This window comes from Centruroides sculpturatus, unplaced genomic scaffold (assembly GCF_000671375.1).
Source record: "Centruroides sculpturatus isolate CEXI.00-Female unplaced genomic scaffold, Cexi_2.0 scaffold84, whole genome shotgun sequence".
In the NCBI taxonomy this organism is placed as follows: domain Eukaryota; kingdom Metazoa; phylum Arthropoda; class Arachnida; order Scorpiones; family Buthidae; genus Centruroides; species Centruroides sculpturatus.
Window position 1 is genome coordinate 183,186 of NW_019384316.1, and position 12,909 is coordinate 196,094.

The window sequence follows — 12,909 nt, forward strand, 5'->3', positions numbered from 1 at the left end:
GTTGAGTTTACTATCGTCTGTACAGTATGTAAATTAGGTACCGTAAGTCTAATACAGCAGTAATTTTATACATTTCTTGTGAAAGAAACATTTCTTATTCAACGGTCATAAAAATTATTTATATTAATGATGTCTCCAAAGTTCAACGAAGTTTTCGCAGAAAAATAACTTATTAAAAATCGCGGCCGCAGTTTGGTGTGCCGCTCCGCGACGAAAACAAGCTTAAGCAATGGCGACGTCGAACGGTAAATAACGGTGCACACTCGGTAAATAATCCTACAATTTTTTGTTTATAGCATAGTTTATACGGATTATTCCCAAAAAATATACGTGTTTTGGAAATGTTGAGTCGAATTAGTCTAGGAATCGATTAATTTTATGGAAGAAAACCTTTCAAACAGCCGTAGTCCGTAAACTTCACACGTGTCGGGCTGTGATTGGCAAAGACTCGTACAAAATGGGTTCATAAAGAACGGAACGTATCTACCGTGTTATATGGGGGGTCGACTGTAATATACTTTTGCTAATACGGTCCTTAATTAATAATCTGGCCTCTCTCAATTATTTGGCATATTTCCCCTGTATGATCGCCTATGCACTTTCGTTTCCATTAAGACATTAGTCATATTACACATAGTTTTTATTAACTTGCTTCGTGTCAAGTCCTGAAATCTTGCAACACAGAATGTCGTTCGTCCAATTATAATTGAGACAGTTGGCTGTAAATTCGAGGACATGACTAAGTGCAATGATATAATAATTTTTAATTATTTATTGTGACATCCTCACAATGCCAGACTGCAATTTTTAATCATATTTTTAATATAAAGAATAGAATCAATTCTTTCTTTATCTTGATGTTGAGAGTTTCTTCGCCGAAATAATCCTCTGTTTATTTCTCTATCTCAGTGAAAGAAGAAAGAAACACTTTGAGATCAGCACTTTATCGGCCACATTCGTTCTTTCATTGTCTACTCAAAACGATTGCCTTCAGTCTACAGAGACAACCTACCTCTAAGAACACTTTTCTCAATAGAAAACGTTTCTCTTTCTCTATTTTTTCCTCTATAGTTTAAAAGATATTTTAATCTTAAGAATTTAAATATTTATTAAATGATTTATTAGGTTTTTAATAAAGTTTCTAAATAAAGTAATGACACTTAATTGAAAGAAAGAAAGAAAGAAAAAAGAAACGTTTGAAGTGTAATTAGCAAGAAAAGTAAGCGGCATTCATTAAGTATCGTAAGCTGCATGTATGAATTTTTTTGTACGTCTTCATTAAACTAAATTGGTTCTTAAATTAAGATATTTTCCAAACAGATTAAACAGGAAAAAAATGAGAAAAATGCAAATTAGTCGCAACGTCATCTTAGTATCTTATGTTCAGCTTTATTAGCATTATATTACTTTCTACTCGATAATAATTTCTTGTATAGATTTTAAACCTTAAATAGCTTGCATAATTAAAAAATATATACAGTAGAATTTCGTTAATCCGGCACCCATGCGTCCAGAGTGGTGCCGGATTATCGAAAATACTAGATTAACGAACAATTTGATTTAATTATTCACGCTCTTTAATCAGTCTGAAGATGAAACAATGCACGACTACTGTGTTAAGTCCGATTGAAAAAATTAATGGACACGTTATTGCTCAGGTTTAATGTGTCTCTTAAGGGGTAAAATATCCGGTCTTCCAGTTAAAGAGTTTAAATTAACCGCTTGTCCATCCGGACGACGCATTGCTTAGGTTATGGACTACAGTACAGTACAGTAGACAAAAATACACCGGATATCATGTCACCGTGACATAAATTCATTTTCCTGTTATCTACAGTACCATCACAATCTTAGAGGATGACGCACGGCGATTTGCGTGTTACATCGTGATGTAAATTTACAGCATGACGAACCACAAGTCGTTTAGCACATTTTATGAACTAACGAGGTACAATTTTAACGAGGTACAATTGTATTGTATAATCATCACAACGTGCACCACTGAGCAAAGCGTGCTCCACAATGCAGCGTGTACGTAGCGTGCTACATACGCGACGCGAAGTCTGATGTGGGATTTGGGATGAGCAGCTTCTTGTTCTCGTATTCGCTGAATAATGAGCGATGCCTGAACATTTTAACACTGCGGTTAACGACTGGATTAATAACTTGCTATTGGTGCAATTGTAGCAGGTTTCGAACCAGCACGATGGCACAGTGTCTCATTCCAGAGATACGTTCGTCAATGGCTTGCAGATCGGTTTTGCAATAGGATATGATAAGACGTCCCTGTTTCATGTCCCACGTTCCGCAGACTGGATCCTTTGGATCTTTTGTATTGTTAATTTATCTTGCCTAAACATTGTGATAAAAATATATTAAATTGCAAGGCATTAAATTAATTTATATCTGTCTGCCTGTCTTTCCTAAATCTCGAGAATAGAGTTAGACAGATGAAAACCTAGACGGGGTATGGAAAGAATACGGGCAGGGAGCTCCGATTAAGTATACAACTTCGGTTTTAAACAAGTCACGTCAAAACTTTATGCCAGAATTGAGTTATATGATGACCAGAATGACTTATTGTCAGGAAAAGTATGATTTACAGGGGTAATAAACTAATAGCTTGAGGTGGAGAGCATATATTTTAAATTAAATAAATTAAAAATATGATTAAAAATTGAAGCCTATACTATATGTAGACGTTGCTAACTCATAAAAAGTTATTACGATTTATAAACGAAGTGAAGACAGCCACAGTGAATACGAAGAAAAAACATTGAGATTACTGGTTACTTCAACATTATGATGTTCTAGAAGGTTCAAGGAATAGAGAAGTTAATAGTTCTGCTTAAAGTTACATAAGGTCATAGAAAACTTGAAAATAACTTGACCAGAACTTAAAATTGTACACCGGAAACCAAGGCACAGCCAGAGTCAAGGAAGCGTAGAGAGGGACAACCAAGACATAGAAAACATACTGACAACCTGAATGCAAGATGATCGATCTACTTCATTTAGTAACGGTCTAAAATTTATTCAGTTCATGGAATATAGAGGTATCCATTCTGGTATAAAGAGATCTTTTACGAAGCTATGTTCGTTTGTGCAGCAAAGGTGGGATTGTCAACAACACCCATTCCAAAGGAAGCATTTGATTCATTGAATAACGATGATATGCAAGATGCTCCCTCCATCTGCAACACGAAATAAGGACACTTTGGTTGAAGAAGCCACATCTACGTTACGTGACATTTGCACAAGGGATTCTGAGGATCACCAAGAAACCTATATTTCAGAAGACGTTGAACAGAAGATGTGCAGGTTATGTTTAAATAAACTGAATGTTCGGAAAGAAAGAAAAGAGGCCAAAGAAGGTTTGGAAATATTGATACAAGCAAAGAAAATGAAAATCACACTCCGTGTCATCTGTAGGAATGACGGTTCGAATTCCAATGCCTGAAGTTGACAGAGGACGAGAAGATGCCAGATCCATTCTTGCTATTGTTATGGAAGAAATTAGTCAAGGATTTCATCGATTGGGAACAAGAATAGGTGCCTCAAACAGTTATATTGCAGGAAACACTGTAGTATTTGTGAACAAAAATTAATATCAATTAACAAAAAACCGGACATTGAGATACCAGTCCGGTCTGTCACTGCAACCCAAAGTTGTGGGTCGGAGCGTGAGAAAATGCTCATGTATAAATGCATTTATTTTATTACTTCTATTTCATACTTTAACTAACACTGTTTAGTTAATTCATATAATACTTAATGATACCTTTTAACAAAGGTTTATCCTATAGAAAGTGTTTCTTCTGGCCTTCTGATGTTATTTTATAGAAGAGCATCTGTACGTCGTCACCTCCATACAAGAGGAAAATCACCAAGTGACAAGTGATAAAAAAAAACGGTATCAACTTGTCGTTTAATCGATAAGTTTATATGAGAATTCAGAAACGTGGAAGCAACGACATAAATAATAAATGATTTTTTTTTTTTTCAAATGTATGACTTCTAATCGTGAGAAAAGTTTCCTCCAATCACATTATGGAATATTCTTCACAGAGATCCTTCCACAGAGTGTTTAAAATGACCAAGGAGTTTTTTAAATTTTTGTACTCAAGACATTTTGAAGAGTCGAGAAATGCAAAAAATTCGGGGGGTTTTCTTTTGTATTTATAGATGTTAATGTGTAGGTGTGTGTGTGCTGGGCAAGGTTTTTTTCACCCTCTCTGAAGCTTAATAAATAGTTTCGTATTACTACATGCTTAAATTTAATTTGTTTTACATTTATTTATTTCTTAATAAGTCGGAAATTTATTAAAATGGGTGGGAAGACTTCAAAATATATTAGATAATTGTAGAAGTTTGATATTCAGCTGTAAAATAACATTAGAACGTTATCATTAAGGGGAACGAATGCGTTTAATTTCGGTGATCAAACAGAACCAATTAATGGAGAAAATACAGAGCATTCATATAAAGCAATTAGCATAGAAAAATGTCACCCACAGTCAATCAGAATCAGAATTTATTAACATGTATATTACAGGAGAAACTTCCTGATCGATAAGTCAAAGTTCACGACTCAAAGTTTTGGATTTCATTCGAATTATTAAGGGATTATATAACCATTGAAATTAATCTTTGTGTATGTATGATATTAATTTATTTGTTATTCTAAACGAGTCTCTACGATAACGTTCTCCTTTAATTAATTGTCATGTGAACAAATTAACATTTAGTTTTAGTTAACCAGTAAATTTAATTTAAACGTCGTGCATTAATACGATAATAAATTATAACATTGACAAGAAATTTCTAATTTGCTTTTGAATATTTCATTTTGTATTTTGTACAGTGTCTTTTTTCTTGGGAATAGAGAAGGATGGATAGGGAAAGGATTCTTTCTTATACGAATAATCATGTAGAGAGAGGTGCACAGATTAAAGATAATGAAAGAAAAATAGGAAGACCAAGAAAGATGTGGAGGAAGACGGAAACGAAACTGGAAAAGTGGAGTTAAAGAAGTTAAAAGGATTGATATAGGATCTAGATTTATCCATCCTCTTCCTTTTGAAGCTTCTTTACCTTGATTTCAGAGGACCCACTTGATCAGAGAGTATCATAATGTATACTTAATAATTCAAAGTATGGAAGAAATTATTAATCGAAAGAAGATTTATAATATATATAAAAACAATTCGGTGAAGTGGTGACGCCGAAGAAGACACCTGATATCAACTCCATCTGTTGTTTAACATTTTACCAATTTTTTTACCTATTTAAATATAATTTTCTTGCTCACATTTGGAATCAGAAGGTTGTTTTTACAGTATTAAAATGATTTCTCCCGTGTGTGTAAAAGTATAAAATGATTTCTGTACAGAAGGGGGGAAGTAGAACTATCGAAAGCGGACAATTCGTGTAACAATCGACACTGAAAGTAAGCTTTTTAAACTAATAACATCGTTCGTTAAAGACTCTAATTGTTTTATTTTACTTGAATTTCTATTTATGCTTACAAATTATATAATAATAATAACGCAGAAAAGTTTAGAGAATCGTTTAGGTCGTGGCCTTATTATATACGGAACTTTATAGACAATGATGTTCCATTAAATGGCACAAGAGAAAAGGCGTATCACCTAGTGAGAGAACAATAAGTTGTAGTTTGATCTTCATGTTTTGATATGAATCTTAAACGTTGATGTTAACCTACATTTTGTACGATTGTCTTTACGTGAACGCTTATAGTAATATCATACAAACACTTTTACATCCCTATGTATGAAAACAGAACATAAAGAAACATTGAAATTAAGTAGACACATACTGTATGTTAGTTAAAAGCAATAGACTATTATTTTTGGACTGCAATTTGAAAACAACTGTAGACCTATAAATCTCCACTGTCTATCCTTCCTTAATCTTTCATGTACTTAACATTTTATTCCTATTTTTAGTCATATGTTTAATTTATTCAATTTAAAATATATGCTTTCCATCTCAAATTAGAAAAGTTGCCCCTGTATATCATACTTTTCCTTTAACAATAGAGTCGTGCCGGTCATCTATCTAACCCCTTTCTAATGGTGTTAGATAAATGAAACTTAAGAAACATGTGAAAAGTATCAGAAGGACCTGATTAACTATACAAAAACTTCCTGAAACAAACCTGAAGCTATGTTATTTCAATTCAAAAAATTTTCTTCTGAAAGGGGTTAGATAGATAACCGGAACGGCTCTATTGTTAAAGGAAAAGTATGATTTACAGGGGCAAGCCACTACTAATTTGAGATGGAAAGCATATATTTTAAATTGAATAAATTAAATATGTGACTAAAAATAGGAATAAAATGTTAAGTACATGAAATAAACTACATATATTATTAATTTTAATTCTATTAAAATAATTAAACGAAAGGTTAAGACAGAAATTTAATGCAGTACAAGCCGGTGACTTAATAATCCTGTTTTTCTATTTGTACTGTAAAAATGAATACAACCTAACGGGTTGATTCCCCCATTCCTCGTTCAAATCTCGAATACATTAAACTGTATTCCATCTACAGTATTTTTGTTTCGATTGTTAATGTAATTTTAAGATCTCCCAAAAATAAGAGGGAGGGATTATAACATTTTCACGTGGTCTTCTTTGGAGATAGATCTAGAGACCACCAAGGAGAGAGGGGAGAAGATTAAATAGAAAACGTGGTTTATGGTCGAATCTTAAGATATAAGCTGAATTATCATCTTTGAACACAGCAAAATACATTTTAATGTTCTTTTAAAATATAGGGGAGACCGGGCAACTTCGGCATGCGAGGCAAGTTTGTCAAGCGCTTTTTTTAAAAAACAAATTAAAAGGAGACTTTGGTTATAGGTTAGGCAGTTGAGTTTTATTGGTGGCTTGTTGAGTGTAGTGTTTTTATTGTTCTCCAACAAGCGTAGTTGAATTATCAAGCAAATTTTCATTTTCGTTGAATTCCATATAATATATTTTTTTTCCATTTATATTGAATTGGCAGGTTTTGTTATAATTCCACGATAACGAAAGTTACTTTTCCTGTTAGAAGGATGTAACTTCAACTTATTCACGTGGCCAGATCGTGGCTTGGCATTCTGTTCTCAGGGTTGTACTTAATGTTTCGAAATCATGACTAGTGGGGTAAGATCGGCAACATAAAGCCACATTAGAAGCAAAGGATAAAAATCAAACAGATGATAAATGAAAACATGTTTGCATTTGTTATTCATGTATATATGTCTTTGAACTTGCATTTCGTTGTAATAATATTAAATGGGTGTTGGATTTGTATTTCTTTGTTTTAATAGTGAATTCCAACTTATACATTGTTAATAACATAATTTTATATACGTGCCTATCTTGCCCCATTACTGTTGCCCCTATACCAGGGGCAACTTTAATAAAAATAATTAAAATAATTACAACTTTACAAAAAGAGAGAAGTTGCCGATCTTGCCCCTATACCCGGGGCAACTTCGTCAATTTCTCTCTTCTTGTAAAGTTGTAATTATTTTAATTATTTTTATTTCCAAACTGATTTTAACCAGTTCTATAGTAAGGTAACATTCCAATAGACAATATGCAAAGCTTTTTTTTTTAGTTTACAGTAGTATTTATTACACAAAATTTAAGTAAAGCTTAACATGCCGATCTTGCCCCGGTCTCCCCTATTTCTGGAAACTTAATTTGTATTTCCATTGCAATAACTCAACAAAAGTATAATGTCTCGAATAAATATCACGTACCATTTACCATTGAAAAGTATTAGAAGTGAATCGAAAAAAAATCTAAATGATCCCGACTGAAACCGGTTTTCCATTTCAAAAACACATTAACCATTCCCTAGAGAATAACTTCTTCAATGTTAAACGATCCTTGTTACTAAAAAAGTATTCTACACAAAATAAAACCGGTCATTTAATAATATTTATTTAGTTTATTTCTTCGTATTTTTAATATTTTTTTTATTTAAACATCAGTTTCTGTGTAGAACTGTTTATGTTCCATTAAGTAAAATCTACAACTCTTGAAGGCAAAATAAATAAAACTATTAAAAAAATAGAAGACTTTATAGCCTTTTTTTGCAGAAATTTATATATGACCAGTATTTTTGATAATACATACACATTTATTTATCAACTATGTTTTATAAAGGTGTACTAACAATGTAAAATTTATGTATATCGTTATTAAACAGTGAAAGATGCATTGAAATCTACATAGATAAGGAGAAGAGAAATCAATATATTTCTCACTGGGGAGGATTGTATAGAAAGAAGCTTTTATCCTAAATTAGCATAGTTTAGAATATAGTAACTACTATTATCATCGTAATAAATTTTCTTATCTTAGATATTGGAATTATTTGACATATTTATTTCTCTTTTTTTCTAAAATTATATTATTTAATTCAACCGTTTTAAAGCTAATATAATACATTCTACCACATAACTTTTGTATTATTCTATTGATGTTTTTACTTAGAGGTATTATAGAGACACGGGCGATATTTATTTGCCTGACATAAATCATAGTTGCATTCTGTTTGGCATTAATGGGCGAATTTATCATGGATTAAGCATAAGGCATGGGAGAAAGAACATCTGTTGCGATATTTCATTTCTGATTCTAGAAGATAACAAAGGAGAAGGGAAAATATTAAGAAAAAAAAACTTCAATATAATCTAAAATGTGTAAGTTGATTATTGTTATTGATATAAAAATATTATTTATGTTATCAATTTGTATAAAAATGTAATTGATATTAATACAGAAAACATTCAGCAACGAGTTGCTTAACTTTTCCGGTAACATTCGATGGCGTCATCTGTTATCATATTTTACTATTTAAAACTTTTTATATTTTTAACTATTATAAAATGACAAAAAGCTTCATTTTGGGGTATGAATGGGTTTTATAAAAATTTTAAATGATAATAACGAGTAAAATCGTAACTATGTTCAACCGTACTGGGGATCACTCTACTCTCATTATCTCCTCAACCCCTCTAGCTTTAATCACCAAAATTTAACAGCGCCAAACCTCGTAACAAACAAACCACCCTGCAAAATTTCAAAAATTTTCGACAAAAAGTGCAGGAGTTATTAAGCTTCAAACACAGTAAACAAAATCGTACCCTCCACACACACATACACTAACATTACCGGATCGTCATACTTTCCCTCCTTCATAACAGCCGGAAAAATAAAAATTATTTTGTTTTTTGACGTATTATTCAATTATTCATGTCTTGTAAATAATTATTATTCTGTTGTATTTTGTTTTAAATGAACTACTTCGATTGCAGCTTGTGTATAAGGAAATCTCCCAACATTGAGGACTAAAAATAATTCGAATTACGAAGGTTTTTAGAATAGAAATATTAAAATAGAGAAAATAATTATGTTCATTATGTTCTAATTTATAATTAACGTATATAAATCGATATACATTCGTTAGCAATCAAAGTTATGCAAAGAAGAAAATGTGGAATCGAATAAATTTTTATTTGTGAGAATGTAATGACGATGGTAATAAGTGATTAAAATATTATAGCAAATAGAAAATTTACTGTGGAACAATAACACAATATAAAGGAACATTTAGCATCTTGTAGGACTTCCTCTTTCCTAAATACATACAGGGTCAAGAAAGGCATACTGTATATTAGCCTGAGACAAATTTGCCTACATTGTCCACAGATGAAGTAATTTCTTCTTCAAATCCCTCACCGGCAATCCATCCAGTCTCACAAATGATCAGTGATAAATATCCAGGCAGATCGAGGAAGTGTGGCATTGTGAAAGAGACACTCCAGGGAAATTCTAGTAACTGTGTGCGGCCGAGTATTATTTTGCTGGAAAATAGCTGTTCGCAATCTTGACACGAAAGACAACACACGAGATCGCAACATTTCCTTAATGTAGAGCTGTGCTGTCTATGTCCTTCGTCCCAAACCCGGACTCTATCAGTGGGGACAGTGTTTCAGTTAACGGTAAAGACGTGATTGAAGCGCTCAGTCGCTAAAGATAATACGCTACCAATCCGCAATAGTCAATGCTTCTTTCTTCATCACCATCGCAAACAAAGCCAACGAACGATGGTAATGGCAAAATGCGTAGCAATCGCCTTGCTTGCAAATTTGTCTCTGCTTGCCAATAGTAAAGGAAGAGATAAATTCTGTAGCGATGTTTCCACTTGTCTCCAAATGTTTGACAATGGTGCTATAGCAGGTGTCCTTCATGTGTATCGATCAAACGATCATTTTTCCTGAGGCCCTAACTGGATGTCCAGAGCTCCTGACTTATCCACTGCCGTCAACAACATCTTATAATCAAATCAGAATGGCTCTGATTGTGGGAAAATTGGCGAAAACTGCTACCAGCTTTTCTCAATCTCATAATGTGGTTTTTCTCAAGTTCCGTCAGTCGTGCCTGTACGAATGCGTTCAAAGACCCCCAAATTAAAGGTATACTGAAAATTCTGAACACGATGAGTCTCTGCAAGTCATTTTATAGAATAATGAGGCAAATACTTTAAGTTACTACGGTGACATTATTTGGCATGCAATTGAACCACGACTGTTGAGACTGGAGCATTATCTGGGTGCATAACTTTTTTTTGAATATGTGTATTCCTAGAAAATTTAATGATATTCTGTTCATGTTTAGTGTCAAATTAAGAAACTTTCTGATCATAAATAAAATTTACAATTCGTGTTTTCCAGAAGACAATTAAAATTATCGATTTTGTAAAATATATGCTCTCCATCGCAAATTAATAGTGGTTTATCTCTCTCCGTACATCATACTTTTCCTGTTAGCAATGGAGTCATGCCAGTCATCTAGGTAATCATTTCAGGGGAAGTAATTTCCGGTTCGTTTATAATTAATCAGGGTCTCCTCCCTTAACGGTTTTCATATCTATTTTCGGATTTCATCTTCCTAACCCCGTTCTTGAGATTAAGGAAAGGCAGACAGACAAACGACAATGGGAATTTACAAGTCTACAATTTTTTCAAATTTCAGCTCAATGGTGAGAACCATTATGCCATAATGGTGAGAACCATTATGGGCATGACCGAATCCATTACCAGCATTATTGAAAGGCTGTCTTAGTGCCAGCAAATCATAGTTTAAAAAATTACTATTTGTAATTTTAAAATTAAAAATCCAGCAACGAGTTGCTTAGCTTTCCTGGCAACATTTGGTAGCGCCATCTGTTATCGTATTTTTAATTTTTTTTCAAATTTATGTACGATAAAAACACACATTCATACATTTATGTAATTGTAAATTGAACAACTTCTCAAATATTTTTATCAATTAATTGTACTGCGTATCCCGACTATTCTGTTTATTTACATTTTCCCCTAAAACTTACCTTCATAAATGTTTGAATTTTATTAAAAAATTATTAATTATATGCTAGATATATTATTAATATTAAATTATACATATTATTATTAATGTATTGTATGAGAGTGGCTGAGGAGAAAGCGATATATTATATATAATATATATTAATTTGTATCAAATCAGACATGTCACGAAAGTTAAATATTATACAATGAATTAATATATATTACACTAAATTAATTGAACACAATGTATAATTTAATATTACACATTAAATTAATATCTATATTATTTAGATTTGCACATATACAATTTTTACTTTCCTAGCTCTGTTATATATAACAGAGCCAGGAAAGTATGCTAAACTATGGCAGATTGGGTCTACAGAGGGAAACTATGGCAATTGGTCAATAATGACCAAGGAGTTTTTTAAATTTTTGTACTCAAGACATTTTGAAGAGTCGAGAAATGCAAAAAATTCGGGGGGTTTTCTTTTGTATTTATAGATGTTAATGTGTAGGTGTGTGTGTGCTGGGCAAGGTTTTTTTCACCCTCTCTGAAGCTTAATAAATAGTTTCGTATTACTACATGCTTAAATTTAATTTGTTTTACATTTATTTATTTCTTAATAAGTCGGAAATTTATTAAAATGGGTGGGAAGACTTCAAAATATATTAGATAATTGTAGAAGTTTGATATTCAGCTGTAAAATAACATTAGAACGTTATCATTAAGGGGAACGAATGCGTTTAATTTCGGTGATCAAACAGAACCAATTAATGGAGAAAATACAGAGCATTCATATAAAGCAATTAGCATAGAAAAATGTCACCCACAGTCAATCAGAATCAGAATTTATTAACATGTATATTACAGGAGAAACTTCCTGATCGATAAGTCAAAGTTCACGACTCAAAGTTTTGGATTTCATTCGAATTATTAAGGGATTATATAACCATTGAAATTAATCTTTGTGTATGTATGATATTAATTTATTTGTTATTCTAAACGAGTCTCTACGATAACGTTCTCCTTTAATTAATTGTCATGTGAACAAATTAACATTTAGTTTTAGTTAACCAGTAAATTTAATTTAAACGTCGTGCATTAATACGATAATAAATTATAACATTGACAAGAAATTTCTAATTTGCTTTTGAATATTTCATTTTGTATTTTGTACAGTAGGTTGCATGGGCTGTTAGGGAATTCGATCCCGGTCCTTATTTCTAATCCCGGGATTTCGGGATTATACTTAGTCAATTCCGGGATCCCGGGATTATTTCGGTATTGAGGGTTAATAAAAAATAAGAAAATCTTACAGAAATCAACAAATCAAAATTTAGACAAAAATCAACATATTTTACAGTATACACCTAGCTAATTTAATCACTCTAACTAATCAGACTCAGAGTCAGACTAACCAGACTTAAAATCACTCAGTCTTCATGTTAAATTTATTCTTTTTTAAGCATCACTGAGATCTCTTTAAACTCACATAAATTGAAAAAACCTTT

At 32.2% G+C, this 12,909-nt stretch overlaps 1 protein-coding gene across 1 annotated transcript in view; it reads left to right on the top strand.

The window, feature by feature from the left end:
- Positions 1–3,434: 3,434 nt before the first annotated feature.
- The window catches only part of LOC111623302 (astacin-like metalloprotease toxin 5), a 96,387-nt gene continuing 86,912 nt past the window's right edge, over positions 3,435–12,909 (top strand). Inside the window, exon 1 of the mRNA XM_023365829.1 lies at positions 3,435–3,587. Coding sequence (XP_023221597.1) covers positions 3,435–3,587 — 153 coding nt within the window. The remainder of the gene's footprint in view (positions 3,588–12,909) is intronic.